We start from the raw sequence: 26185 nt of genomic DNA on the forward strand, positions 1-26185 counted from the left end.
GTGGGGCTCTGATTCTCCAGTCTCAATCAATAAAACCAGGTATTGCATGGCCTGCCAGGCCCTACCCAGTGTGTACTGCAGACCTACTGAAACAATCTCTGCAGAGGGCTCTGGCAGATGCATCTTTTAAGTGCCCCAGGTGACTCTCATCCCTGGCAATCTGGGAACCAGCCACTCTAACACCTCACCTATTGCCCACCTCCAGGCCCAAGCCACTCTGCTCTTGTAATTACTCCAACTTGTTGAGCCTGCTCCCCACACCCCAGCCTCAGGGCCTTTGCACTTATCTTCTCCCTACTGCCTCCCTCTTACAGTTCATTTAGGTCTCAGCTCAAAAGTTATCTAGTCAAAAAGGTCTTCTGGGGTTCTATCAGTAGGAACACCCCCAGGCCACCCCACTCCATCTCCCTGTCTCCATGAAGCCTGCTTTCTTTCTCTTCACAGCATTCATCACCGGCTAATATATCTATACAGGTTGCATAAATGTTTGAGACTGGAAGTGTACAGATTTTGGAGTATTTGTACATATATAATTAGACTTCTTGGGGATGGAACTCAAATCTACACATGAAATACATTTATGTTTCAGACCCACATTATACACAGTCTGAAGGTGATCTTACAAAGGATTTTTAATAATTTTGCTCATGAAACAAAATTTCTGCACACTGACCCCTCGGGAAGCTAAGCTGCCACTCTCTTAGTCATCCATGGGTGGGCCAGGGGTCAAGTGGCACCACATCACCTCAAGTCTGAATTCAGAGGCTGCTGATCAGCAATTGTCTTCTTACACTTACAGACTTAACATAAAAACTTGAGACCGCATTCACAGTGAAAAAACGGAAGGTTCAGGATAACCAGTGTCATGTTGGTACCAAGAAAGTTCAAGATTTTGGAGCATTATGGATTTTTCATTTTCAGACCAGGGAGGCTCAACCTGTATATCTATTTATCTGTGATCCCTGGTAACTGCCAATTTCCTTCTCCCAATAAAATATAAACTCTGAAGCAGCAAAGATCTATTTTTCACACAGCACTGTTTTCTAGAGCACTGAGACAGATGGACATAATACATACTCTCTAAATAGTTGCTGAAAGAATGAATGAATGAGCGAGTGAATAAACAGCTTCCTCAAATGATTAAGAACAGCTGCTCCAAGGGAACAGTCAGAAACCCTTTTTTATAAAGAGCTAGGTAATAACTATTTAAGGCTTTGAAAGTACACATGGTCTCTGTCTCAACTGCTCAACTCTGCCTCTTCGGGTGACCACAAACATTGACAATTTTGGAAAAATCATGGCAGTGTGCCCATCACATCAAGGACACAGAAATTTTGATTTCATATAATTTCTAAGAGCTATGAGATATTATTCTTTTTAACATTTTTGACCACTTAAAAATTATTAAAATTTTCTCAGTTTCTGGGTCCTACAAAACTAGCCGTGGCTGGATTTGGCCTGCGGGCCATAGTACCTCATATCCTGGAGGAGAAAACAGTTATCAGTCACCTACATAAAATACATGCCAGAGAAGTAATGGCTGCAGTCTGCAGGGGTGGGAGGGTGACAAAGCTCAGGACCTGCTCCTGGAGAAAGAGGGTGTGAGGTACAATGGTGGCAGAGGCCCCTGGGGAGGGGTAAGGTCAAGACGAGCCAGAGTAGTTTTCTTACACAGTTTCCCTGGAGACTCTGTTAAGGAACCAAATATGGGCACCACCATGTTTTCTTTTATATTATTCAATAAAAGCTGGGCTCCAGTTAGTAGGCAAGGAGCAAATGTTTGGAGTGTCATGAAGGCCAGCAAGATGCTCTAGCCTGTACCTCAGCAAAACAGAGAAGCAGAAGCCAGGGAGAAGGTGGACTGAGGGGACAGAGGCCCGGGTGAAGACTCTGAGGGCAGAAGTTGGAAAGGGTGGGGATCACGGTCTAGGGTAACAGAAGCTCAGCTAGAGGCACCCTACAGTGATCCACAAGGTGTCAACAGCCAGGAGAAACTGAGGCCTGGAACCCAGAAGGCCAGTGGTGTACGCAGGGGCCTCTGGGGCAAATGCAGCAAAGGTTCATCAGAATGTGGCAGTGACTGCTACTTGCCACCTGGTGAGGGATCTGGAGACAATGCCAGGGGGGCATCTGCAGCGCCAGCACTGTGCGGCTCACCAGGCACCTGCTCCACACAGGGCCGTCGTGCTTGCTGTCTCTAGTCACAAGGTCATGTCAGAGCCTTGTGCCATCTCACAGCCAGTGCCAGACGGTTGTCCTGTGACTTGCTCAGGCCCACAGAGCCAGTGGCCCCCATCCTCGTGCCACCCTTTGAGTGTGAGGCCTCATCCCCAGTCCTGTGTGACCTGCTGAGGGCTCCAGAGTTGTCCCCACCTGCACGGAAGAAAAGCACCTTGTTCATTTCCAAACTTGTCGTCTGAGCTAATCCCCCACCTTCTGACGCCACATGGCATATGCTCAGACTAAAATGGAGTGATACTGGCCTTCATGAAAGCCTCAGGTGGGAACAAAGCTATTCCACATGGCGACACTCCCACTTCAGAGAACAAACAGTGACTGCAACCTTTCACCACTCGGGGCAAGAACACTTTAGTTTAGAGAAGTATTCAAAATAGAAACCCTGCACAAACAGAAGGGACCTTGAGCACATTTAAAGTAAGAACAACGCTGCCACCCATTCTGCTGCCGGGCTGTTTACTGTTCCCCTTGAGCTCTTCAGAGCATGTTAACTGCACTGCGGTGCTTGCCTCACCTGTGACTTGGACTGTCTGCAAGTGCTCCTGCAAAGCTCTGCTGTGTCACCATGTTTTTACAGAGGAGCCTCCAACACGCCCTTTTAAAACCTGCCCCAAAATTATCTGACACGCTTTCCATGAGGCGAGGTCTACATGTCCTCCCTTTGAATCCAGTGGACTTATGCTGCTCGGACCACAGGGAAGATCAAGATGACACTGTGTGACTTTCGAAGCCATCACAGACAGCCAGGAGCTGTGGTTGCTGCCTCATTTGCTAGGACACGATCTAAGAGGCCTTGGTCACCCTGGAAAAAGTCTAACCACTTTAGTGTGGAGAGGTGGCAGATGGGTACTCTAAGAGCCGGAACGAAACGAGTCTGAGCTCAAGGAAGCGAACAGGCCCCGTGCAGGTGGCTGGCTGGCCATCAGGAGACACACACACCATCCCGCTTTCAAGCTCTTGACCCGTACAGCCAACGAGCATCATACAATGAAGCAACGTTTTTTTAAACACTGAGTTTAGACGTGGTTGGTTCAGCAGTGAAAACTAACCAGAACTGAAACAGCTGAGTCTGTAATCCTCTTTAAAGGACACTCAGATCCAGTCCTAAAATCAAGCCAGGTACTAGAATTAAAGTTCCTCCCACCCCGACCAAAGCATTCCCCACCAAGGACACTGGCACTCCTAGACAGAGGCTAGCTTTGCATGGAGAGATCAAACCTGCAGTGCTGGGAAATGCTGACACGCCTCAGCCCTGGTGTGGCTGCCCATCTGCCTCATTGAACAAAATAGCACCTAACACCCGGGAAAGGTGCACTCTTACCTCCAGAAAACCCCAAATGTGAGCACTCTGGGGAAAGAAAATATTTGACTCACCCTGGATAAACTTTGAGAGGGCACAACTGAAATATTTTCTTGAAGCAGATAAGAACATGTATTATTCTTGTAATAAGAAAAGCACTGAACTTCTAGATTAACTGACCAGAAGATTCAAATAAGAAGATATGAGTCTGCCTCTAATTCTTCAAACACAAAAAGGTGACAGGCAGAAGTGAGGCCACTTCCCAGTCTTCAGTTCTAAGAATGAAGGACAAGGGCTGGATTGTGGCTCAGTGGTAGAACTTGCCTAGCATGTTCAAGGTCCCAGTGTCCACCCCTCGCACGGGGCAAAAAGACTAAGAGAATGAGGATCTAAAAGGCCAGGCAGCATGAAGCACCAAAAGGAAGCCTGCCTGTTCCTGACCTACTCCTGAGCCTCAGCCACTGTCCTCAGCCTGCCAGGCCTGAGCACTAGCTAAGCAGTTGTACAGGATGAAAACTGCCCCATATTAAAAGGTGACTGTGAGCAGGCTCTAGAAACTGGTACACTCTGAAACTCACGCATGGGGACTGACCTGTCAGACCTTCCTGTGGCTCCAGCTCTGCTTCTGGCCATCCCAAGGTCCAGACCTCCAAGGAAAAATCCAGAGGTGAAGGAGCAGTCCTTTCCAAAACTCACTGCCCTGCAGCACCCTGAGTCTCAGCTGGTGGATTCTAAATTCCAGTTATGAAACCTCATCAGTTGACTCACACCTTCCCACAGACTTACCTGATAAAAGCTACTGCAATGGCTGGAATGTTCTCTCCTAAACTCATGTTGAATTTAACTGCCACTGTAACAGTATTAAGAGGTGGGACCTTGCCAGGTATAGTGGTGCATGCCTGTAATCCCAGGAACTCAGGAGGCTGAGACTTGGAGGACCGTAAGTTCCAGGCCAGCCTCAGCAGCTTATTACTATCCTGTCTCAAAATTAAAAGTAAAAAGGGTGGGGGATGAAGTTCAGTGGTAGATGATCCCAGAGTTGGGGGAGGGAACCTTTAAGAAGTAATAGGTCATGAAAGCAGAGCCTTCATGAATGGATTAAGGTTGGTATCACAAGAGTGGGTTAGTTATCACCAGAATGGATTCATTACAAAAGCAAGTTTAATCCAAGTCCCTTTGTCTTCCACATGCTTCTTCACCGTGGGATACCTTCCACCATATTATGACACATGAAAGCCTTCATCAGATGTGGCTCCATGATCTTGGACTGTCCAGCCTCCAGAACTGTGAGTCAAAAAAATCTTCTATTGTTTATAACTCACTTGTCTTTGATATTCTTGTTATAAAGACATTTGCCAAGATTACCAGAGGGAAAAGTTTTACTCCAAGACTTACTTTTCTAAAAAAGTGATAAAAAGTACAAGAGACTGTGGGGTTTGTAGGTGACATCCAGACCTTGAAAGTCTTTATGGGTAAAAATGGCAGAGCTAAGTGAAAAGGGCAATTATAGAATAACATGTAGAGTCAATGCTTTGCTTTTTAAAACTACATGTAATTTTAAAATCACAAGGATGTGTATTTTTTAATACCAGAAGAAAGTCTCACAGAGATGACGTAAGATAGTTCTATACATTTGCACTGCATTACTTTAAGTTCTACAACTCATAGGAACAAAGATTTAAATACACTTTGTAGGTCCTGCAGAGGATGATCTGGTCTGTCTAGTCGAGGGAGGGCAAAGTCACAGTTTTCAAAGTATCAGGTCAAATCCTTCAAACTGGCCAGAAATTCAAAACCAGTTACTTAACTCTCTCAAGGAAATTTACTACTGTTTTAAAGCCTGGATAAGGGGAATTCCCTTCCATAGGGATCCCTGTGGGTGGACAGGACAAATGGTACAGCCAGAGCTACACAAGCTGTGTCCCCAGATGGCGGCAGCCACTGCCTGAAAACCGTGGCAAAAGCAGATTCTCAGGTGCACCCGTGGCTCTGTGACGGTCTGAATGCGTGCCCCTGCACTGGGTGGCTCTCTGACGGTCTGATTGCGTGCCCCTGCACTGGGTGGCTCTGTGACGGTCTGAATGCGTGCCCCTGCACTGGGTGGCTCTGTGACGGTCTGAATGCGTGCCCCTGCACTGGGTGGCTCTGTGACGGTCTGAATGCGTGCCCCTGCACTGGGTGGCTCTGTGACGGTCTGAATGCGTGCCCCTGCACTGGGTGGCTCTGTGACGGTCTGAATGCGTGCCCCTGCACTGGGTGCTGGCATCCGATCCCCAGGGTGATGACAAGGAGCTGGGAGGTGATGAGGTCACCAGGTGTGGCCCCCAGGATGGATCAGCACACTTACAAGAATAGGAAGAGACACGGGAACATCCTCTGTCTGCCACGTGAGGACACAGCGAGAAGATGGCCACGTGCGGCTGGGAAGAGAGCCCTCATCAGGAAATGAGTCAGCAGGCACCTTGATCTTGGAAACAAATTCCAGCTAGTCTATGGTACTTTCTTAGAGCAGCCTGGATGGAGTATGATACCCCCAGTCAGAAGCCTGGGTTCTCGCGAGCGCTCCAGGTGGTGCCCATGCCACTAAAACCTGAGCAGCTCTCTGTCCTCACTCGCTCAAACCTCCTAAAACAGCCCAGAAAACAGTTAAGCCATGTCCAATACGACCTCTCTGCCGACACCCCCCTGTTGCTGACACCACAATTCTGGAAGCCCCTGTCCCTCCTCACTGACCCTTCCTCCCTAGAGGACTGACTCATCTCTCCAGAGCCCTCCCCACACCAGGGCCTGGTCACTGCATCACCAGGTGACCTTCTTCGAGGTTCTATCCTTGCCATCTCTGTGGCATTCTCCCTTACCCACTGCAATGTCCTGCTCTAGACTGCAAACTCAAGAGTTTGTCCTACTTAAGATTTTGAGAGTTCTCCTGACCATTTTGAACGCCTACTTCCAATTATCAAAAAATCTGAGCATGCACTTTACACACATGCTTATGTGCCACTGTATTCTGTGCTTATCACAATTAAAATGAAAAATGTAAAGAGATGAGGTAAAAAATGTGACATATATAGTCCCACCATCTCTTTTCACAACACTCCATGTGGGGTGTTCCAGGGCCCCTCCCCACACTAACATGTGCCTTCCACTGGCCTCACCCCCAGCGAACCCCCAGCCCCATTCCACTCCTTCTTCCCTGCAGCCAGCAGGGCAGTACCGTCTTCCCACCCCATAGTGTTCCTTCTGGCTTCTTCTATCACGTTTGTATTTCCCAGCCATGAAATAATCAGTGTCTGATCAAAACAGGTCTCTCTCTCCCTAGTGGATAGCAGAGTGGGGCTGATGCAGTTCGCAGGACTGGTCCCTGTGCTGTGACCCCACTCTGCCAGACAAAGCCCACCATGAGCACTGGTGTCCAGCTCCCCGTCCCCGAGGGTGCCCTATGCTTCCTCCCTTGGTTCCCCATATACTAGGCAGAGGTGGAACATCCTCTCCAAATGCATGCAACCCCAAGGCTCTCCTGCCTGTGCTCCTGGGCAAGACGCCCGAGGGACTGTCTGTGACGAGGCCCTGCCTGCCACCCCTCCAGTCTCATCTCCCACTCCTCACCCCACTGATCTTCCTCCTGCAACACTGATCCCCACTTTCCTCCTCATGATCTGTCTCTGCCATCTTTCATCTTGTGTGGGTCTTCACATGCCCTCTTGGACCCTTCTTTTATACTTCCTTTATACTGTGTGGAGGCTTTGCCTCCACAAAGCGGTCAGGGTCCCTGTCCTACCCATTCTGTCTGTTCCTCTGCATGTTAAACATCAGAGAGGAGCGTAAACTGCAACAGGAAAGAAATTCTAACACAACTGACCTTACAACCCCAAGGCAGGCTTTGGCAAAATTTTAAAGCTCTAAATACTGAGTTCTGTCCTTACTCAGGAAAGCTGTAAGAATAAGTTTAAAGGAACAAAACTCTCCACTGAAAGCCTCACCTGTGCAGAGACTTCTTTTCACCTACAGGAGACACCATATGATCGAAATCTACCTGAGCTCTGTGCAACCATTCAAACGATGAGGCAGATCTCACACTCAAAGATTTTCTTCAGGCCTAGGGCTATAGTCTGAGGCAGAGCAGGAGGTTTGGGTTTCATGCCCAGCACACACACACACACACATACATACACACACATAAAATCTCAATAACTCTTGCACCTCACTGTCTAAACAAACTGTAAATGACTTAACCACTAAGTGAACTGGTTCCCAGGTCATTCAACTCAACTCAGTACTTGGCAGTAACAACCTCACAGAAAGAAAGCTTCCTGTGTAACATGCATTAGTAACAATTACATGACTAATTCTTACAGCTGGAATTATGATTCAATCTTTCTTTACCTGAGAAAAATCATGTATTTTCTGCCATTGGCACAGGACACCAAAAAGTCTATAAACAAGTTTCATTCATACATACCACTCAAAGAATAAGCAAATACTAACAAAATCTCAACCTGAAATACCACGGATAGCATCAAATCTGGGGAAGAGAGAAGGAAGGAAAGCAGTTAAACCAAAAAACACACCCCCCTCAAAAAAAAAAAAAAAAAAAAAAATCAGCCAGTCCACTTCTGAATTTCAGAAAGCAAAAATGTACTCTAATTCTTCAAAGAGCTACAAGATAAATATTAAGCAACTAAGAAATCTCCTTTCTACCCTTCCTTAGAGTTCTCCAATACCAACAGGTGCCTGGCATAGAATGGAGAATGCTGCCACTTTGTTTCTTTTGCTTTTTTCTACTTAGGTAGATGTGGGGTCAAATGAAGGGAAATGTAGCAATATTTTCTCTAAACACTGGAAAATGAGACTGACTTCTTCTGAAGCTACCAAATGAATGTACCTTCAGTTTTCTGATAGAAATAGAATCATTAAAGAAAAAGAGAACAAAGAAGGGAGAAACTTCCACCCACCCAGCATCACACAAGGAGGGCTGCAGGAAGATAAAAGCTCCAACGGCATAGACCTCTTTTTTGACAAGTACAAAATGCTGCCTTCTCCTCCTCCACTGGCTTCTCAGGAATACAACTGCCAAGGCTGAGAAGAACCATGCAGGAATCTATTCTGAGGGGGCAGGGAGCATGGTGCCAGTAGGGATGAAAAAGTAAAGTCAGATCTCACATCACAACTTTGCATCACTAAGGGACAAACGGGTTACCATCCACCCTGGAACCAGAGCCAGACGCTCAGATATGACATGGCATGTAAAGCTGTATTGATTTCATTTAGAAAGAACATTATGATTAAGATGGAAAAAATGTGGATACATTAAAGATGAGTATAAAAGGAAAAGGAGATATTTGCTTAAAAAATAGATTATGCTTTGGGGCTAATTTTGTTGCTCTGTGTTGAAAAGTTTTCTGATACTGAATCTTTAGGTAGAATGCTCATGTAAAACTTGATGGAAATAAACATCACACAAAAAGGTACAAGCCTACATGAAAGAAACTACAAAACTTTCCTGAGCGCCAAGAGAAAGATCTGCCTAAATAAAGAGAAATGCACTATTTTGGAGATGAAAGATATTTTAATACGCATAAATTATGGTTACTGTGAATTTTTGATCTTCTTTGCACTTCAATCTAGTCTTCCTACACTGAGCACCTTACTTTCCTATTACGTTGTAATTTTTAAATGGAGCTTTAAAATGTTTAATGATGTTGAGGTCAGCCTTTTCATTTTGTATTCAAAAAGAGGGAAAGAATATGGGGAGGGATCTGGGAGGTCTGCCTCCCATCCTCAGTGCTCAGGGGCATGATGGCACACAGGCATGACCTCAGATCATGGGCGTGACTGTTGGCAAGCACTCTGCATTCCAACTGAGATAGTGCTCTAGGCTCATTCTCCTTGGTGGTGTGGCCATCCACGTGGTCAGACCCCATGACATGCTGTTCCTGGAGGTCAGCCTAAAGGTCCCTGCCAGCCTATCACCAGGTCCTCAGGGAGGGCAAAGGCAGGGTCTATAAGAGCATATGGAAATCAGAGTTAGAAAAGAGGGATAGGCTGAGGTAAGAAGAGTAGGGGTGGGTGGAGAAGGGAAGAGGGTGTGGTGTGAATGGGGAGTGAGGAGGTTGAAGTGGCGGGAGAGAGAATGCAGGGCACACAAGGGTGGAGAGATATGAAGGAGGTAGTGGGCAGGTGCCTTGGAAGGGCTCTGGGGGAGTCAGAGAAGACAGTGGGGCACGGAAGGGCAGTGCCACGCATATGCACATGGGATAGGTACACGTAGCTCCTGTAGGTCAGTACACAGCACCTAGAGACACCAGTGGGGCTCAGTTAGAGCAATGTGCCTTCCAGTCACCTAAACTGGGGAAACTAGGTGTTGGGGGTTTCAATCCAGACAAGATGACAATAGGCCACCTGTGACTATCACACCGTGCCACCATTAGCCACCTTAGTGCTATAGGGAAGGGGGAGAAGGGTCCTACAAGAGGCTACTAGACCACTCACCAAGAAAAGGACAAGGATCCAATTTCGATCCACCAAAATATAGTTCCTTGGTACCTGGCGGATTAGTTTCAGAACCCTGACACTCCTCCCCCATAGCAAAATCCACAAGTGCTCAAGTCCCTTTTGAAAAATGGCACAGTATTTGCATAGAACCCATTCACATTCTGCTGTATACTTGAACTTACCTCTCTATCTTACTTATCACACCCAGTACAATGTAAATGCTAGGTAAATAACACTTATTTATTTTTTAAATTTATTCTTGTTTAGGAACTAATGACAAGAAAGAGCCTGTGCATGTTCAGTACAGATAAAATTATTTTAACATCTTCAATCCCTACAGATAGCTGTATGTCCTCCTGCCCCACACTTGACCTTGTAGGCACCCCATGAGGACTGCCTCAAAGTAACATTTCTTTCAAGATATGTTTCATGAAAAGTTTATAAGCCCACCTCATATCCATTAGGATGGCTACTATTTAAAAAAAAAAAGAAAAAAAAGAAAAGAAAGATAATGCATGTTGGCAAGGATACGGACTGCTGGTGTGAAAGTGCTATGTAAAACAGTGTGACAGTTCATACAGAAAATTAAGCACAGAATTACCACAAGCTCCAGCAATCCCACTTCTGGGTTTGTACCCAACAGAACTGAAAGCAGGGTCTTGAAGAAGTGTTTGTGCACCTGTGCAGCATTATTCTCAATAGCCAAAAGGTGGAAGCAACCCAAATACCCATGGTCAGATGAAGGAGCAGGAATGTGGTACATACACACCGTGGAACATCAGTTAGCCAGAAGAAGGAAGTTCTGATATAGAACAACATGGGTGAACTCTGAAGACATTTCACTAAGTGAAATAAGCCAGCCACAAAAGTAACAAATGTGGATAATTCCAGTAATATGAGGTACCTACAGTGAAGAAGTCATAGAAAGTAAAATGGTCACCTGGGGGAGAGGTGCACTGGGAATGCTTTAACACGTGCAGACCACCAGCTGGGGAGGATGAAACAGTTTTGGAGACTGGCTGTAAAACACTGTGGATGTACTTAGCACTACCGAACCACACATTTAAAAGAAGATTAAAATGGAGGCTGGGCTATAGCTCAGTGGTACAGTACATGCAAGCACGTGCAAGGCCCTAGGTTCGATTCCCAGTTTAAAAAAAAAAAAAAGTTATTAAAATGGTAAATTTTATATAATTACGTGCATTTTGCCACCATTAAAAAAAAAAGTCTACATCCATGCTAACAAATGGGAGAGGAAGAGCCTTTGTTCCTTCAGGTCCCTCTATGCCACCACAAAATCACTGCAGTCGGACTGAGACCTGGGGCAGGGATTTCAATGTGCCCTGCCTCAGTCTTCCCATCTATAAAACGCAGAATGCACACCCCCAACCTCTCTGCAGCACATCCGGGTGACTTAGCAGGTCACTCCTTTTGCCCAAGGGCAGAGCAGGTGGAGCACCTGCAAGGGTAGGTGGGGCTGGGGTGGGGGATGAGGGCCAGGGGAAGCCTAAGGAGGGCAGAGCAGGCCTGGGCAGGGAGGGGAGTGTCACCACACTGAAAACTTGGGAGAGAAATGTTTGACTTTTAAGCAATTAAGATGAATTCCGATCAAATTCTAAATAACCGCAAAGGAACTAAGAGGAAGAAAAGATTCTGATTTGGCCCCATATGAGTTTTGAGAAGCCCCACCAGGAGGATCTTTTATCCACCCCCAACAACCATTTCCACAAGAACTACCACTGGCGCCCTGGATGAGAATAAAATTAACCAGATTCTTTCACTTATTACAACCTGGCTGTTCTACACCACTAGTCTTCTGCTGGTGCTATAACCCAGCTGCCTGCAGACACCTTTAAACAAATAGACGAGAGCCAGGCACCTACGGTATGTAGGGCAACTTAGACGCAGCATGTTTTGTTTTCAACTTCTGAAACTACTATAAAAATATTCAAAGATACAATGAATAACACTCCAAGATCTCACCACCCTGAAAATTATTTTCATTTTTTAGCACCCTTAAGACTCCCTCTGAAAAAGACTACTTTGAAGAAGTTCAAATGTTTTCTTTTGTTGCTTTACTTCACTTGTTTATCTTGGTTAGAACGACTCTAAAAAGCTTAGTCAGGAAGTCAAAAGAAACTGACAGATTAATTTCAAATTCACTCCTCACCCTTTTAAAGCAAAGGGCCATGTCAGAACAGCTCCCATTCGGTGGCTGTCAGTGTGCTTCCTGCCTGGGAGTCTCTTCCTCTCATAGGATACTTTATAAGACCCACACAAACCTTCTTTTCCCATGTGGCTAATCAGTTAGAGCTATCATGTCTTTAAATCCTTTCAGTTCTGGTTAGTACTTTTAAAAGCTATTCTTGCCTCCAAGGCCTAAGAAAACCTAGAAGCCCCTGTCAGGCAGATGGCTTGCCCTAAATTACTGGGTGGCTCAATCAGGACAAGTAAAACCATCCTTTCCAGAAAAGAGCTAAACCTGAGTATTCCTTCCCACAGTTACTCTCCAGGTAATTCCTAAGACCTGTCACCTTTGTAGAGCAAAAAGCAAGAAAAGACACTGGAAGGAGGCATGAATGTGGGCTCAAGACACAGGGAGAACTAGGGACCTGGCTTCACCTATGAACACCTCTTCACGAAATCTCTGCATCTTCACAACAGACATGCTCTTGACTTCCTGGCTCAGGCCACTGTAACAAAATGCTATAGGCTGTGTGGTTTATACACAACAGAAGTTTATTTCTCCTAGCTCTGGATGCTGGGAAGTCCAAAAACAAGGCACCAGCAGATCCGGTGTCCTGTGAGGGCCTGTGTGCTGGTTCACGGATGGTATCTTCTTGCTTGGTCCTCATTGGTAGAAAGAGCAAGGAGTTCTCTGGAGTATTAGTGCCATTTGTGAGGGTTCCACACTTTGATCCAATCATCTCCCAACACCCCTCTTCCTGATCTTCACCTTGGGGATAAGGATTTCAACATATGAATTTGGGTGGGAACACAAACATTCAGATCACAGCACTGACCTACAGAGCAGCATCCTATGTCAGATAAAAGTCACCGGCTAGCGTATCTACGAACAGATGAATGTACAGAGGAAAGCACAATATTCAGGTTAGATGGGACACCCCCAAAATGCAAAATTGATTCTATTTTGCCCTGCCCTAATTCTTAGGGTATGTTTACTGAACTCTCCTTTCTCACACATATATTCTCAATGAATATTTATTCGCCTCACTGAATCAGGTGTTATGAAGAGTCAGACTTCACATTCTACCTTTATAGGCCTCAAGGAGACCTGCTCCTTGCATCCTGCCACCTTGTCCTCGAATCTCCTTCACTGTCAACTCCATGTTCAATCCCTCTCCAGTCACTAAATGCCCACTCAATATCGGCTGCCTCAAGAGTATCCCCATTTCTTCAAAGTTCAGGGTCTTCTTCGGTCATGGTATTTGGAACTTTGTCTTGACCAGTTCTTAAGAGCTACATGGGGAAATAGGAGAACTGTTGAAAATGAAGATTCCCAGGTCCTAAGTCCTGCTCCTACCACAGAACACTTCTATTACCAAACGTGTGGGCTTCTCCCACACCTGCAATCTGATTCAATTCTGATGCCAACCACCCAGAATGCAGGCCCAAGCTAAGGGCTCCATCCCATAGGACGGTCCCCACTGTAGCCAACTGTCCCAGGCTTCCTGGACTTCTGACAAACCAGCTACAAACCAGGAATTCTCATCCTCCTTGGGTTCACAAATTGCTAGAACAGTTCACAGAATGTAAGAAAATACTTTATTTACAATTACCAGGTTTTTAAAATAAAGGATACATCTCTGGGAAAAGCTCAAGGGAAGACATGCCTAGGTTGATGGGAGAGAGGCCTGGGATAAGATCAGGGGAAGGGTGCAGAGCCTTCGGCCCTCTCTGGGCATGACATCTTCCAGCAGGTTCACCAACCACACTGGATGCTCCTCAAATCTCACTGTACAAGTTTTTAAGAGCTCGATCTTCAGCACTGTACTCCCCTTCCTGAAAGTTGGTGGTGAGGCTGCCATTCCAATCCTCTGACTATGTGATACCTCTAGTGACCAGCCCCATCCCAGGGCTCTCTAGAGCTCCAGGCTAAGGCACCTCATTTGCTTGAACTCAGGTGTGATCAAAAGGGGCACCTTTCTGCTGGGAAAACTGGAAATCCATATGTAGCAAAATGAAATTAAACCTCTATCTCTAACCCTGACTGAAACTCAACTCAAAGTGGATCAAAGACTTAGGGATTAGAAGAACAGACCCTGCACCTAACAGAAGAAAAGTAGGCCCAAATCTTCACCATGTCGGCCTAGGATCTGACTTCCTTAACAAGACCCCTAAAGTGCAAGAAGTAAAATCAAGAATCAATAAATGTGATGGATTCAAACTAAAAAGTTTCTTCTCAGCAAAGGAAACAATAATGTGGAGACAGAGTCCACAGAACGGGAGAAAATTTTTTACCACATATGCCCCAGATAGAGCACTGATCTCCAGGATATATGAAGAACTCAAAACACTTAACACCGAAAAACCAAACAACCCAATCAATAAATGGGCTAAGGAACTGCATAAACTTAGGGACTGGATAGACTTTACGGAAGAAATATAATTGATCAACAAATATATGACACAGCCACATCAATGTTCACAGTAGCTCAATTCACAATAGCAAAATTATGGAACCAAGCCAGATGCTCTTCAATAGATGAATGGATAAAGAATTGTGAGGGCTGGGTAGCTCAGTTGGTAAAGTGCTTGCCTTGCAAGCACAGGGCCCTGGGTTCGATTCCCAGCACTACCAAAAAAAAAAAAAAGATAAAGAAATGTGGTATATACACACAATAGAATATTACTCAGTTTTTTAAAAAAAATTTTTTTGTTGTAGATGGACACAATCTTTATTTTATTTATTTATTTTTATGTGGTGCTGAGGATTGAACCCAGTGCCTCACACATGCTAGGTAAGCGCTCTACTACTGAGCCACAATCCCAGCCACATCAGCTTTAAAGAATGAAATTATGGCATTTGCAGGTAAATGGATGGAGCTGGAGAATATCATATTAAGTGAAATAAGCCAAACCCCAAAAACCAAAGGCCAAATGTTTTCTCTGATAAGAGGATGCTAATCCATAATGGGGAGGGGGTGGGTAGGGAACAATGAAGGAACTTTGGATTGTGAAGAGGGGAGGGGTGGGGGGTGGGGATGGGAAGGATGGTGGAATGAGACACACACTATTACCCTCTATACATGTATAATTACACTGCCAGTGTGACTCTGCACCATGTTCAGCTAGAGGAAGATGTTGTGCTCCATGTGTGTACAACGTGTCAGAATGCATTCTACTGTCATGGATAACTAATTAGAACAAATAAAACATGGCGGCACCTGGGAACTTCCAAGGGTTCAGGGGTTCTGGACTCAGAACCCAGAACAAGACCAACATCTTTTATATTTGGTCACACCAAGTCTAAGAAAATCATTGCAAATGTCATCACAATGGACACTTCACATCCCCAGTGCATAGAATTCTTAAAAATTAGAGGAAAACACCAAAACTCAATAGAAAAATGGGCAAAAATATGAGCAGTTCAGAAAAAAAGCCTATTAATAACCGTTGAGTGTTTAAAAAGATGATTAAGTTCACTCACAATAAGAAAAACAAATCAAAACTATGAGGGAATACTACTTCTCACATAGGTGAAAATGTGAAATTTATCCACTACATTTTGTTGAAGAGGGAGGAAAAAAGAGGATCTCACCCAAGGCTGACGGGTTCCTGAGCAGAAGTCTCTTTACTGCAATAGTATTTATCATAGCAAAATGTTTAGAATAACTTAAATGCCCTTTCATAGAAGACTGATTCAATATTAGGCCACACTCACAGGATTACCATACAGCTGCAAAAAGAAGGCAAGCAATGTGTAGAACTTCAAACACAGTTCTTCCCAGGGCAAACTGAGCAGGAAAAGAGAGATACAAAATCCTCTATCCAGCATGCTACCTTCTGGGTAAAAGATGTACAGATACACACTCATGCCTATATTTGCAAAGTAAAACATGGGTTATTTAAAACTAATAAAGAAAGAAACAAAGTAGGGAGGCAAGAGACTGCAGTGAGAGACATCTGAGTATTAACTTTTGATAATCTGACATTTGAACCAACAGTTTACATATTTTAAACAATGAGAAGCAACAAAGCAAACTGAACACAAAGAAAACTAAAATGAACCTAACTTGTATCAGGCATAGAAAAAGCATTTCAATTTACTTTTGAACACAATACTCTAAATGTAAATCCTTAAAGCAATATAGTTTAGGGACAAAAGAATTACAAAGAAGTTCTCAATTTTCTTGAGTTTGTTATTGATGATGGCATTGATGTAGTGAATCTGAAACTACAGGTGCTCCTGAACTACTGGTGGCGTTACGTCATGATGGATGAGCATAAGCTGAAGATGCATGTAATCCAGCCTATCTCCTGCACATGCGAGGTCAGTCACATGGCATGCTATAGGAGGTGGTGGGGTTGACTGGGAGCTGAGCTTGCTGCCACTGCCCAGCACCACAAGAAAGGATGAAACTGCAGATCACTAGCCTAGGAAAGATCAAAATTCAAAATTCAAAGTCTGGTTCCTACTGAATTTGTAGAGATCTCACAGAGGGAGGATGAGGAGGCCATGGGAACACAGGGGCAGAGACTGGAGTGATGCAGGAGCACCTGGAGCCATGAATAACCTCAGCGGGAGCACAACCTGCCGGTTTTGATGGGACTCTGACATCTAGAACTGTGAGAACAAATTTCTCCTGTTCTACAGCCACCTGCGTTAGGATAATTCATCATGGCAGCCGCAGGAAACTACTATAGAAAGTGAGAGAAAAGGGAGAGAAAGAAAGTTCTTTTCAGAAGAATGACAGTAAATGTCGAAGGATTTACTAAATTTGAAAATCACCGGTTGCAATGTACGATACAAAAAGTGGCCCAGGCAAGGAAGTCAATGCATGCTGAATACATCCACTGCAGATGGAGAATAAGATATGCACACAGTCTCAAGAATCACCATGCAGACTAGATCCTGGGAAAATGCACCTTTAAAATGAAGCAAAGTAGCTGGGCACTGTGGTGCACACCTGTAATCTCTGCTACTAGGGACATATAACACTAGTCTACGAAAGAACCAAACCAAAATTCCAAGTCTGGCCAGCGAGGGCAACTTAGTGAGAGTTTGTCTCAAAATAAAAGAGGGCTGGGCTGGGGATATAGCTCAGTAGTACTGAGTCCCAGCTTCAATTTCCAGTAAAATGCATGACACACACACGGAAGCAACATGAAAGCCACCCACCTTCCAGGGCCTCAAATTAAGTTCCGTCAACAGTGAGGCCAACCCAACACTGCACATCCCACAATGCAATGATCTTTAACAAGCATTATTATTAAAAATGTTCAGTCAAATTTAATCACAAGAAAAACAATCAGATAAATATAGAATGCAGGATGTTTTTAGGACAACTGAGCTCAGGTTTTTATGTTTTATGTTTTTTGTTTAAAGTAAATGTTCTGGAGGAAAAAAACCACTATTACAGCTAAAGAAACTCAATAGACATAGCAACCAAATGAAATGTAACATGTAACTCTTGACTGGACACTAGATTTAAAATGATAAAGCAGAACAAAAAACACAAAGGCTACAAAAGAAATTTCTGTTATACATGTAGGAAATAAGATATGAACTATATCTTAGATGATATTTATGTTGATTTTTAGCATGTAATAATGGTAATAAAATCATATAGAAGAATGCCTTTATTCTTCAGGTTTCATATGCTAAAATTTGTAACGTGTGATGACTCTAACTTTCAAACATTTCAACCAAAAAGTCCACACGAAATATACCTACAAAAAGAGAGAGAAAAAGTAAATGTGGCAAATGTAAACATCTAGTGAATCCGAGTGGAGGGTGTCTGGTGTTCACCAAATTCTTCTTTCAAAAGAAAGGGCAGAAAATAAGTGTGAAATTTTTCAAAAGCAAATGTTGAAGGTTCAAAACTTTTCCAGGTTTCATGTGCACCTGCCAGGCTGCTATGGAGCAGGTGTGGGGAGGGTTCCAGGAACCTGCATCTAACAAACCCAGGATTCTCACGCCCAGGTGAGTCTGGACACATCACTGATGCCGTTTGTTTTCAGTTACCTTTTCTCCCTAGAGTCTGCTGGCGTCATGACGCTGTCTCACTCACTGCTTATCTTTCAGGGCAGCCAGCCAGGAAATGTTTCCTGAGTGAATTTGTGAGGTGGCCTCTGGTGTGGATTATATATAAAGGGTAAAACTGTACTGTAACCACAAAGAAGTCTGAAATCTCTGATCATTAATCACAGAGTTAACACACATAAAACATTCTGTTATACAGCTTAGGAGTTTTATGTTTTTTCTTTTCAGCAGAATAACAGTGACAGAAAAGAAAGGTACCCAACTAAGATGTCATTACAATAAAAACCCCACGATACACCAAAAAGTTCAAGAATTGTACTGGATGTGACAACTCTAGCTTTCGAAAGCTGAAAGTGAAAAGATAATGGCTCTTCAATCCACGGAATGTCAGAATTTTTTTCCCTTTAATTTTTTTGTTCTTGTTTAAGGAATAAACGTGAACAGGAAAAAGGAAAGTTAGCCCCAAAATGTTGCTGAAGGGTGGAAAGAACATGGATAAGGGCAAAAGGAGAAGACAGGAGCCAAGTGAGCAGTGGGAACAGCCAATTCATACCCAGAAAGGGGCAAGAACTGGAGTGGCCTGGCACATGTGCATGGGATGAGCAGGCAGCTAAGGCAGGGAGCATGAATTTCAAGTACGTCTAAGAAGTAGGACAAACTAACTGCCAAGCCTAAGTCCTGCCCTGGCAGAAGACCAACACTTCCATCTCTGGATCTGGGAGCACCAGTCCAATCGGGACATGCAGGGTGCTGCAGGGGCCTGCAGTCCTCTCCCCACTGGGCTCCAGGATGATTCTCTGCTGGATGGAAAGCCAGGCCTGCCCATCCAGCAGAGGCCAGGGAGCATCTGGTCAAGACACCCCAGGAGGAACTACAGCACTGAGGTCAGAAGGCTTCAACAAGAAACGGTGAAGCTCACAGTGAGTGGGTGTTCTCCATCATCTCTGGGGGCCCCAACTCTTAAACATGAGTAGACCATCTGAGGAGACTCAGACAGTAAAAGAGAAAGGAACCTGGAGGAAATAAACTGTTCAGAGAAATGTCAGCAAACGAAACTATCACTGAGAAAACAACCACGAAGCAAGGACCATTTTTTTTTTAAATTTAGAGAACAGAATGATTGTAAATGATAAACAATAGCAAAAATAAGATTTAAAAGTACAAAGATGAAGATGATTTAAGAAAGTAGACATCAGAACACGGTAGTGCTGTAGTTTATAGATCTGGAGTGTCTTTCAAAAGCCCCTGTGCTCAAGGCCTGGTCACTAGCCTGTGGCCCTACTGGAGTGGTGGAATTCTTAGGAGGTAGAATCTAGTGGAAGTAAGTTAGTTCACTGGGGCTCACCCTTGAAGCAGGTATTGGGACCTCAGTTCTTTCCTGTCCCTTTGCTTTCTGGTCATGATGAGGTGAGCATCTTCCATCATGAACTCCCAACATGACACACTGTGTCACCACAGGTTCAAAGCAACAGGCACAAACAACCATGGAATGAAACCATGAATCAAAACAAGCTTTTCCTCCTTTTAAGTTGATTTTCTCAGGTATTTTGTCACAGCAACAGAAAGCCAATGAACACAAATAGTTTCAAAGAAAAAATGGGGGAGGGGGAGGAAATAACCAAATACATCAAGAATATTCTCAGTACTGAATATATGTGTCTCAATTGCAAGGGCTCAAAAATGTCTGGTGTGCTAGATACACCCAGGCCCATCTCCACATTTCTCAACATTAGGGATTTATCGGTCAGGGCAGGCTTTGTTAAGCTGCAGCAATCAGTTGCCAGGGAGCCCTCAGAGGCTGAAAACATTTATTCTTACAGTTATTTCAGTGGACTGGAGCAAAGGGGAGGCTGCTCTGTCCACTGAGTACCATCACCTTGAATGCATTTAATTACCAGACCAGAGGGAAAGAAAACGATGGCAGCAACCTGCATCCATAGTACCACACAGGGCCCAGAGGTGAGGCTTGGCAGGTCTGTCTGTTCAACTTCTGGGCTCAGCGACTACACGAGACTCCCAAGCACAGAGAGTGAGAGAGGCAATGCTATCAAAAGCGGGGGCAATGGGCTGGAAATGGGTAATGAATCATGACTACCAGGGGCACACAGAGCCCACAACTCCAAGAAGAGGGACTGGCTTGAAAATCCTCAACAGGATCAGAAGCCAGAAAGTAACACAAGAATACCTTAAAAATCATGAGGGGACTTTTTTCTAGAATTCTGTATTATCAATCCGTCAAAAGTGTTGGCAGAAAAGACACTAATGGATAAAGCTTCAAAACTTACCTCCTGTCCCAATCTAAATCAGGGAGGGAAACAAGAAAGAAAAAGCAAAGCATAGGAGTGTTAGTGAGGGCCAATCCAGACGGATGGAGAAGCTGAGGTCAGTGATCAACTCCTTCTAGAAGGTGTGCCAAAGAAGGGATGTCCTGATGCTTATCAACATCCTGGGCAAAGGTGTGGGCAACTGGCAAAGTATGTGGAATTGGATCAGTTATAGTATGTAGAAAGCAAAGCATATTGAAAACAAGCCAAAACATCCAGCTATTAGCTCTATTTTAGAGAATAAAAAATGTACACCATGACTATGAATAGCATTTACATAATCATACACGAACACTAAAGTTTGATCTCAATCATCTTCCAAAGAACAAAGTCACTAGGTATGTTACATCTATGACTGAAAAATCAGAAAGCCTATAATTCAGCAAAACAACGATAAATACAAAAATAATCAAAATAATGAGCTAGAAGTGAAGGGCTTGCTTCTGGGTAGAGGGAAACATTGGCAGGAAGGTTGCTGAACCTAACAAATCCTGCCAAAGATATGTGACTGTAAACCTTGCAGAGATTTACCTGACTTTTTAAACTATATATGTGTTAAAACTATATATTCTTAGTCGGTTGGCATGAATTTTGACTCAATCCACTGTGTAGTTACCAAACTCTCTGATGCATTAATGGCACTACCTTAAATGCTACACAGGCTGAAACACAGAAGATTCAATCTCTGTCCTCAAGGATCAGGAATTTCATTGAGGAAAGAACATGTGCATAGAGAAAAATTCAAGTGAAATGTAAGTCAGCCTATGATCTCTCTCTCTCTCACACACCCACCGCCTGGTGCAGAAGTCATATGACAGCAAGAAGGGAGACTGAGTAACAGTAAGCAATGAAGACTGGGACAGAAGTTAAAAGTAGAAAGATTCACAGAACTTGAGTTCTGCTTGAGGAACAGAGAGGGCATATCTAAAAGGCAGACTCCCAGTGAAGATATGTATAATTAGGAGAATGTACAAGGTTTTCTTCTTCTTCTTCTTCTTCTTTTTTTAAATAGAGTTAAGATTTCATTCATAACAGGATGGCAAGATTATTAACAAGGAGAAACAAGAAATCACATGTGTCACTGTGACTAGACTACATCTTCAGGATCTGCGAACACAATCAATCAGAGAAGCACTGTAACACTTTTCTTTGAAAAGCAGTTCACACCATCACCATTCATTATTAATACTGCTTCCAGACCAGTCTTAAAATCCTCCTGGCTAAAAAGACCACTCAATTCGTGAGCTGAACTGAAGCCTCCAGGGTCTATCTGTCCTGGCCCTGATTTGCCTCAAAATCTTCATCACTGTGCTGTAATTCCACACTCCAATGACACTACTCTTCTTTGAATTACTACAATATTCCCTGCTCTTGGCTGCCACAGGACTTCTGCACATACTGTTTCTTCTGGAACATACTACCTTCTGTACTTCCTCTGTGAACACCTACAGACTTGACATTGTCCACTTATACCTTGATTCCCCAGGGAAAGTTAAACTTCATGTGGGAGGCAGCAGTCTGTTTAAACAAACAAGGAAACAAAACACCCCCCCCAAAAAAAAACCTCCAGATGATTTTTTTTTCCACTTCAAACTGCCTTATCACATCTTAAATAACGTACAGTTCAACATAGCATCTACCTTGCATCCAGCCTCCTTGCAGTACACCGACTTTAAATAGAGAAGGGGAGAAGGGGGCGGTGGTACAGAGCTCAACAGAGGTGCAGGTGGAGAGCAGGAGGGCTGCTGCACTCTCTGCCAGGACCAGGCCCCCCGCGGTCCACAGCAGTTTTGCATGGTGGTGCAGAAGACAGGATGGCGAAAAGCCTCTCCTGCAGCTCTGAGGGGCACTGGATGAGGGAGGAGGGGCCCTAGAAATGAGAAACAGAGGTCTGCCTCAGGTGCAGAAGGTGGTCCTAACACCACGTGATTCTGATGCACTCTCAAAAACCCCTAATGCTATCACTCAGGAGTCCCTTCACAAGTTCTCATGCATAAAGATCTTCACACCAGTTTGCAATTTAACTTTCCTTTGGATGATTGTCCAATTCATGACCATTTCTTTCTAGGCAAACAGAGGGTCCCCAGTCCATAGCAAGAGAATCGCAAATAAACTATTAGAAATGCAAAATTTTCAGGACACATCCCAGGCCTACTGAATTTGAATCTACAGGTGTGAGGCAGCAATCTGTGTTTAAAAAAAAAAAAGAAAAAAAAAAAAACAAGGGATGGGGTTGTAGCTCAGTGGAAGAGCACTCACCTAGCACGTATGCAGCACTGGGTTCAATTCTCAGCACCACATATAAATAAATAAAGGTATATCAACAACTAAAAATATTACAACAAAACAAACAAAACATCCTCTAGATCATTCTTCGTGTACTCAGAAGGTGTGAGAACCCTGTCATTAAGCTACTGGGTCTAGATTCTGTGCCATCATGGCAAAGACTAGATGTTTTTCCATTCTCTGGTGTGTTCTGGTACCAAGTTCAGCAAGAGAAAAGAGTAAGGACTAGGTAAGATTTGCTAAATGAATGAATGGTGAAAATTTTTCTATGGCTCCATAAATTCCCAGCCTTATTAATTCTAAATCCCTGGGTCTAACTTTAGAAGTGAAGCACCAGACATCCTACCCCCAAATCAATACTGAAATCTGCAGTCCAATGACCTGGGTTCTAGTCCCACTGTCCATGCATTTCAGGGCTCAAATCTTGGCTCTCCATAGTTTGTGTTTGTGTGATCGTGTATTTCCAAATCTCTCATGAACTTAATTTTCTCACCCCTAAAATGGGAACAATCATAGTGCCTACTTCCTAGGGTTGTTAAGGTAATTGAGACAATGGTCCTAAGAATCATACCTGCACATATACAGTTAAGCACTAAACAAACTTAGGCATTATTATTGTCATGTTATTGTATTATCAATAATTCAATCATAAATAGTCTATCTCTCTTGGTCTCAGATTTCTTACTCAGTACTGACCATGCATACTTCAGGCTAGTTCTTACTTCCTTAGGAAACTACTCACATCTAATATCCATCCCTGAAACTTCCCCTAGCAACCAGGAGCCCTACTCGGGTTTCCCGGCTCCACCTCCTGGAGCAGATGGGCTGTAGCAGACAGGATGGGTCTCACACTTGCCTTCCTATCAGCTGAAGTCATTTTCTGGAGTACCCACTCACCTGGGAATCAGACCTAGGTAACTCAACCAGTTAGCGAGTATTTTCATTTCTGTGCCTGTCTGGATGCCTAGGATTCAAACGGACCTCACGCTGGGAGCTATTTTTAGTCAAATTTTGGTACCTGGTAAAGTATTAATAGCAGCAAATATTTTCTTATCAAATAGATCTCAAAAAAAAAAAATAATAAATAAAGGTCGGCTTCTGCTTAAGAAGTAGAGGACCCGCCACCTGTCTGCAAACTGGTCCTCCTGTCCTCTCTCCAGGCAGTAGTAGGCTGCGAGTGATGAAGAAACCAGAATCTCACAAGCCAAAGTCATGGGAACGCCCCGCCAGGTCTCCTCTGCTGTAGCTCCCTGCTGGGCCCGGCTCAAGTCCCGGTGCACTCCGGGGGACACCTGGCACCCCGGTGCCTCTGCGCCTGGACACCTGGGCGCGGTCTCAGGGGCTGGCAACACTTGGCTCCCCCGGAGTTAATGCTGAGTAATTTTCCTGCAGAGCAAACACGGAGCGGGGACTCTGCCAATGGCAACAGTATTTTTATCCTACTTAACCAACACGGCAGCGCGGCCGCGGGTGTCCCGAAGGGTGTCCCCGCGCGGCACTCTCTGGAATCGCCGGCCGGGACCCTTGCCGGCTCCCAGGGCTACGTGGACCGCAGTGCCGCCGCTGATCCCCGTCCTACCCAGCGCGGTGCCGCGGGGTCGGCGGAGGACGGTGGCGTCTCTGCAGCGCGGGGCCCGTGGCTACAGCGACCAGGGCAAAGGCCCCTCCAACCGGCCGCCGGGTCTACCCGCCCGGGCCTAAGCGCCCAAGGGTCTGCGCCGAAGTTGGCCGGCTGCTCTGCTGCAACAGTGGAAAAGGGTAGAAGCAGTAGCTCCCTAGGAAGGGAGGGACACCGGCTGCGGTGCCACCCGGGGGCCCCACACCGCCCGTCGCCGGGCCCGCAGCACCCTAGTCCCCGCCGCGGCGCCGGGGAATGAATGGGGCTCTCCGGCCCACCGCGGAGCGTACTCACAGGCGACGTAGGCGAGCAAAGCGATGCCCAGCAACAGCTTCATCCTCCTGCGGTTGACGGCAGACACGAGGCGCAGGAGCGCCTTGCTCACCATCCCCAGGAGCCGCGCGGGTCCAGGGCGCTGCCGCGCGGGGGCCCGCCTGCTACACAATGCGCGGCGGCGGCGGCGGCCCGGGGAAGCCCCGCCCCCGCCGCCCGCGCGGCCCCGCCCCTGCGCTCCGGGTTTCCTGCCCGTAGGACCCTTGCGCAAGCGTAACTCCGCCCCCCGCCTCCGGCTCCGCCCCCACAGCCCCGCCCCTCCATCTCCTCTTCCCGCAGGCGCAGTAGCCAAGGCTAACGCCTGGGTTTTCGAAGAATGTGGCTGGGAGGGCGGGCGTGGCGCATGCGCATGTTGGCGTGTTTGCCCGGAGCTCTGGGGATCGCTGCAGTCGCGATGTGGAAGGCTGGTAGTCGCCAAGGTGTGTCTCCCCCACCGAGGTCTAGACCGCGGGCTCCGAGTTTCCGAACCCAACCCAGCGGGTGGCGCGCGGTGGGCACTGCAGGGTTGACCTGAAAGGAAACCCTTATTTATGTCAAATTTGGCGTGTCTTTGAAGTTCTTTGCTTCTCCCAGAAAGTTGACTGAACGGTTTTCTGGACTTTCTGTAAGCTTCTTGATCTGTGATAACGGCAGCGGAAATGATAAATTCCCTAAACAGGGCCAGCGTCAGAACCGCAGCACATTTTCTGTTATGAGCAACTGGGATGCCGTTCTTTTAAAAACAAATGGATTTTATTATTATAAAAAAGCAATGCTAATCAAATAAATTTAGAATAAACCAGGAAATGGGGAAAATAAAATATTCCACCCTTATGTTTCATTCCAATCTTCTGTTGAGTTTACCTGGTCCAGCATAGTTATGGGGTGAATCGCGGTGCAATACTGATTTCGTATGAGGACCTGAATTTACTTCTTTGATAAACATTTACTGTGATAGGGACCACAAGCATGGTGTGTCAAAGGGTCTACAGTTATCAGAAGTTCATGGTCAGATTCACAGAGAGCTGGGTTGTAGAGGGGAAGACATACAGGCCTGTGTGATACCAAACTCTCAAGGTGATGGGAGCTGCTAATCTTTGACCACAGGGAGAAGATTCCTGCAGGAGACTGCTGCAGCTCTGACTCCTGCAGCCCCCGGACCATGTTGCTAAACTCAGTCACTGAATAACCTCCTTTGACTTTATAAGAAACCGCCAACAAAAATAAATACCCCAACTAGCAATAAATCAAAGCAGTAATGTGTCCCATCATTCAAACTACAGAGCACAAATACTGGGATTCCGATGCAACCTTCCCCCATTACATCCCTCCCCATGAACATTGAGAATCATTGAATTGAGGAAACAAGCTGAGCAATTCCCATAAGG

At 45.2% G+C, this 26185-nt stretch overlaps 1 protein-coding gene across 4 annotated transcripts in view; it reads right to left on the bottom strand.

Annotated features, from left to right (window-relative positions):
* Uxs1 (UDP-glucuronate decarboxylase 1) overlaps positions 1–24947 on the bottom strand; it is an 89472-nt gene extending 64525 nt beyond the window's left edge. For 3 of the 4 annotated variants that reach the window (XM_047522552.1, XM_047522551.1, XM_047522550.1), the window contains exon 1: positions 24780–24946. In XM_047522552.1, the coding sequence (XP_047378508.1) occupies positions 24780–24873 (94 nt within the window). In that variant the 5' untranslated portion in view covers positions 24874–24946. Of the gene's footprint in view, positions 1–24779 lie in introns of all 4 variants that reach the window. The other variant, XM_047522549.1, reaches the window with a different exon arrangement.
* Positions 24948–26185: the final 1238 nt, after the last annotated feature.

This window comes from Sciurus carolinensis, chromosome 13, assembly GCF_902686445.1.
Source record: "Sciurus carolinensis chromosome 13, mSciCar1.2, whole genome shotgun sequence".
NCBI lineage: Eukaryota > Metazoa > Chordata > Mammalia > Rodentia > Sciuridae > Sciurus > Sciurus carolinensis.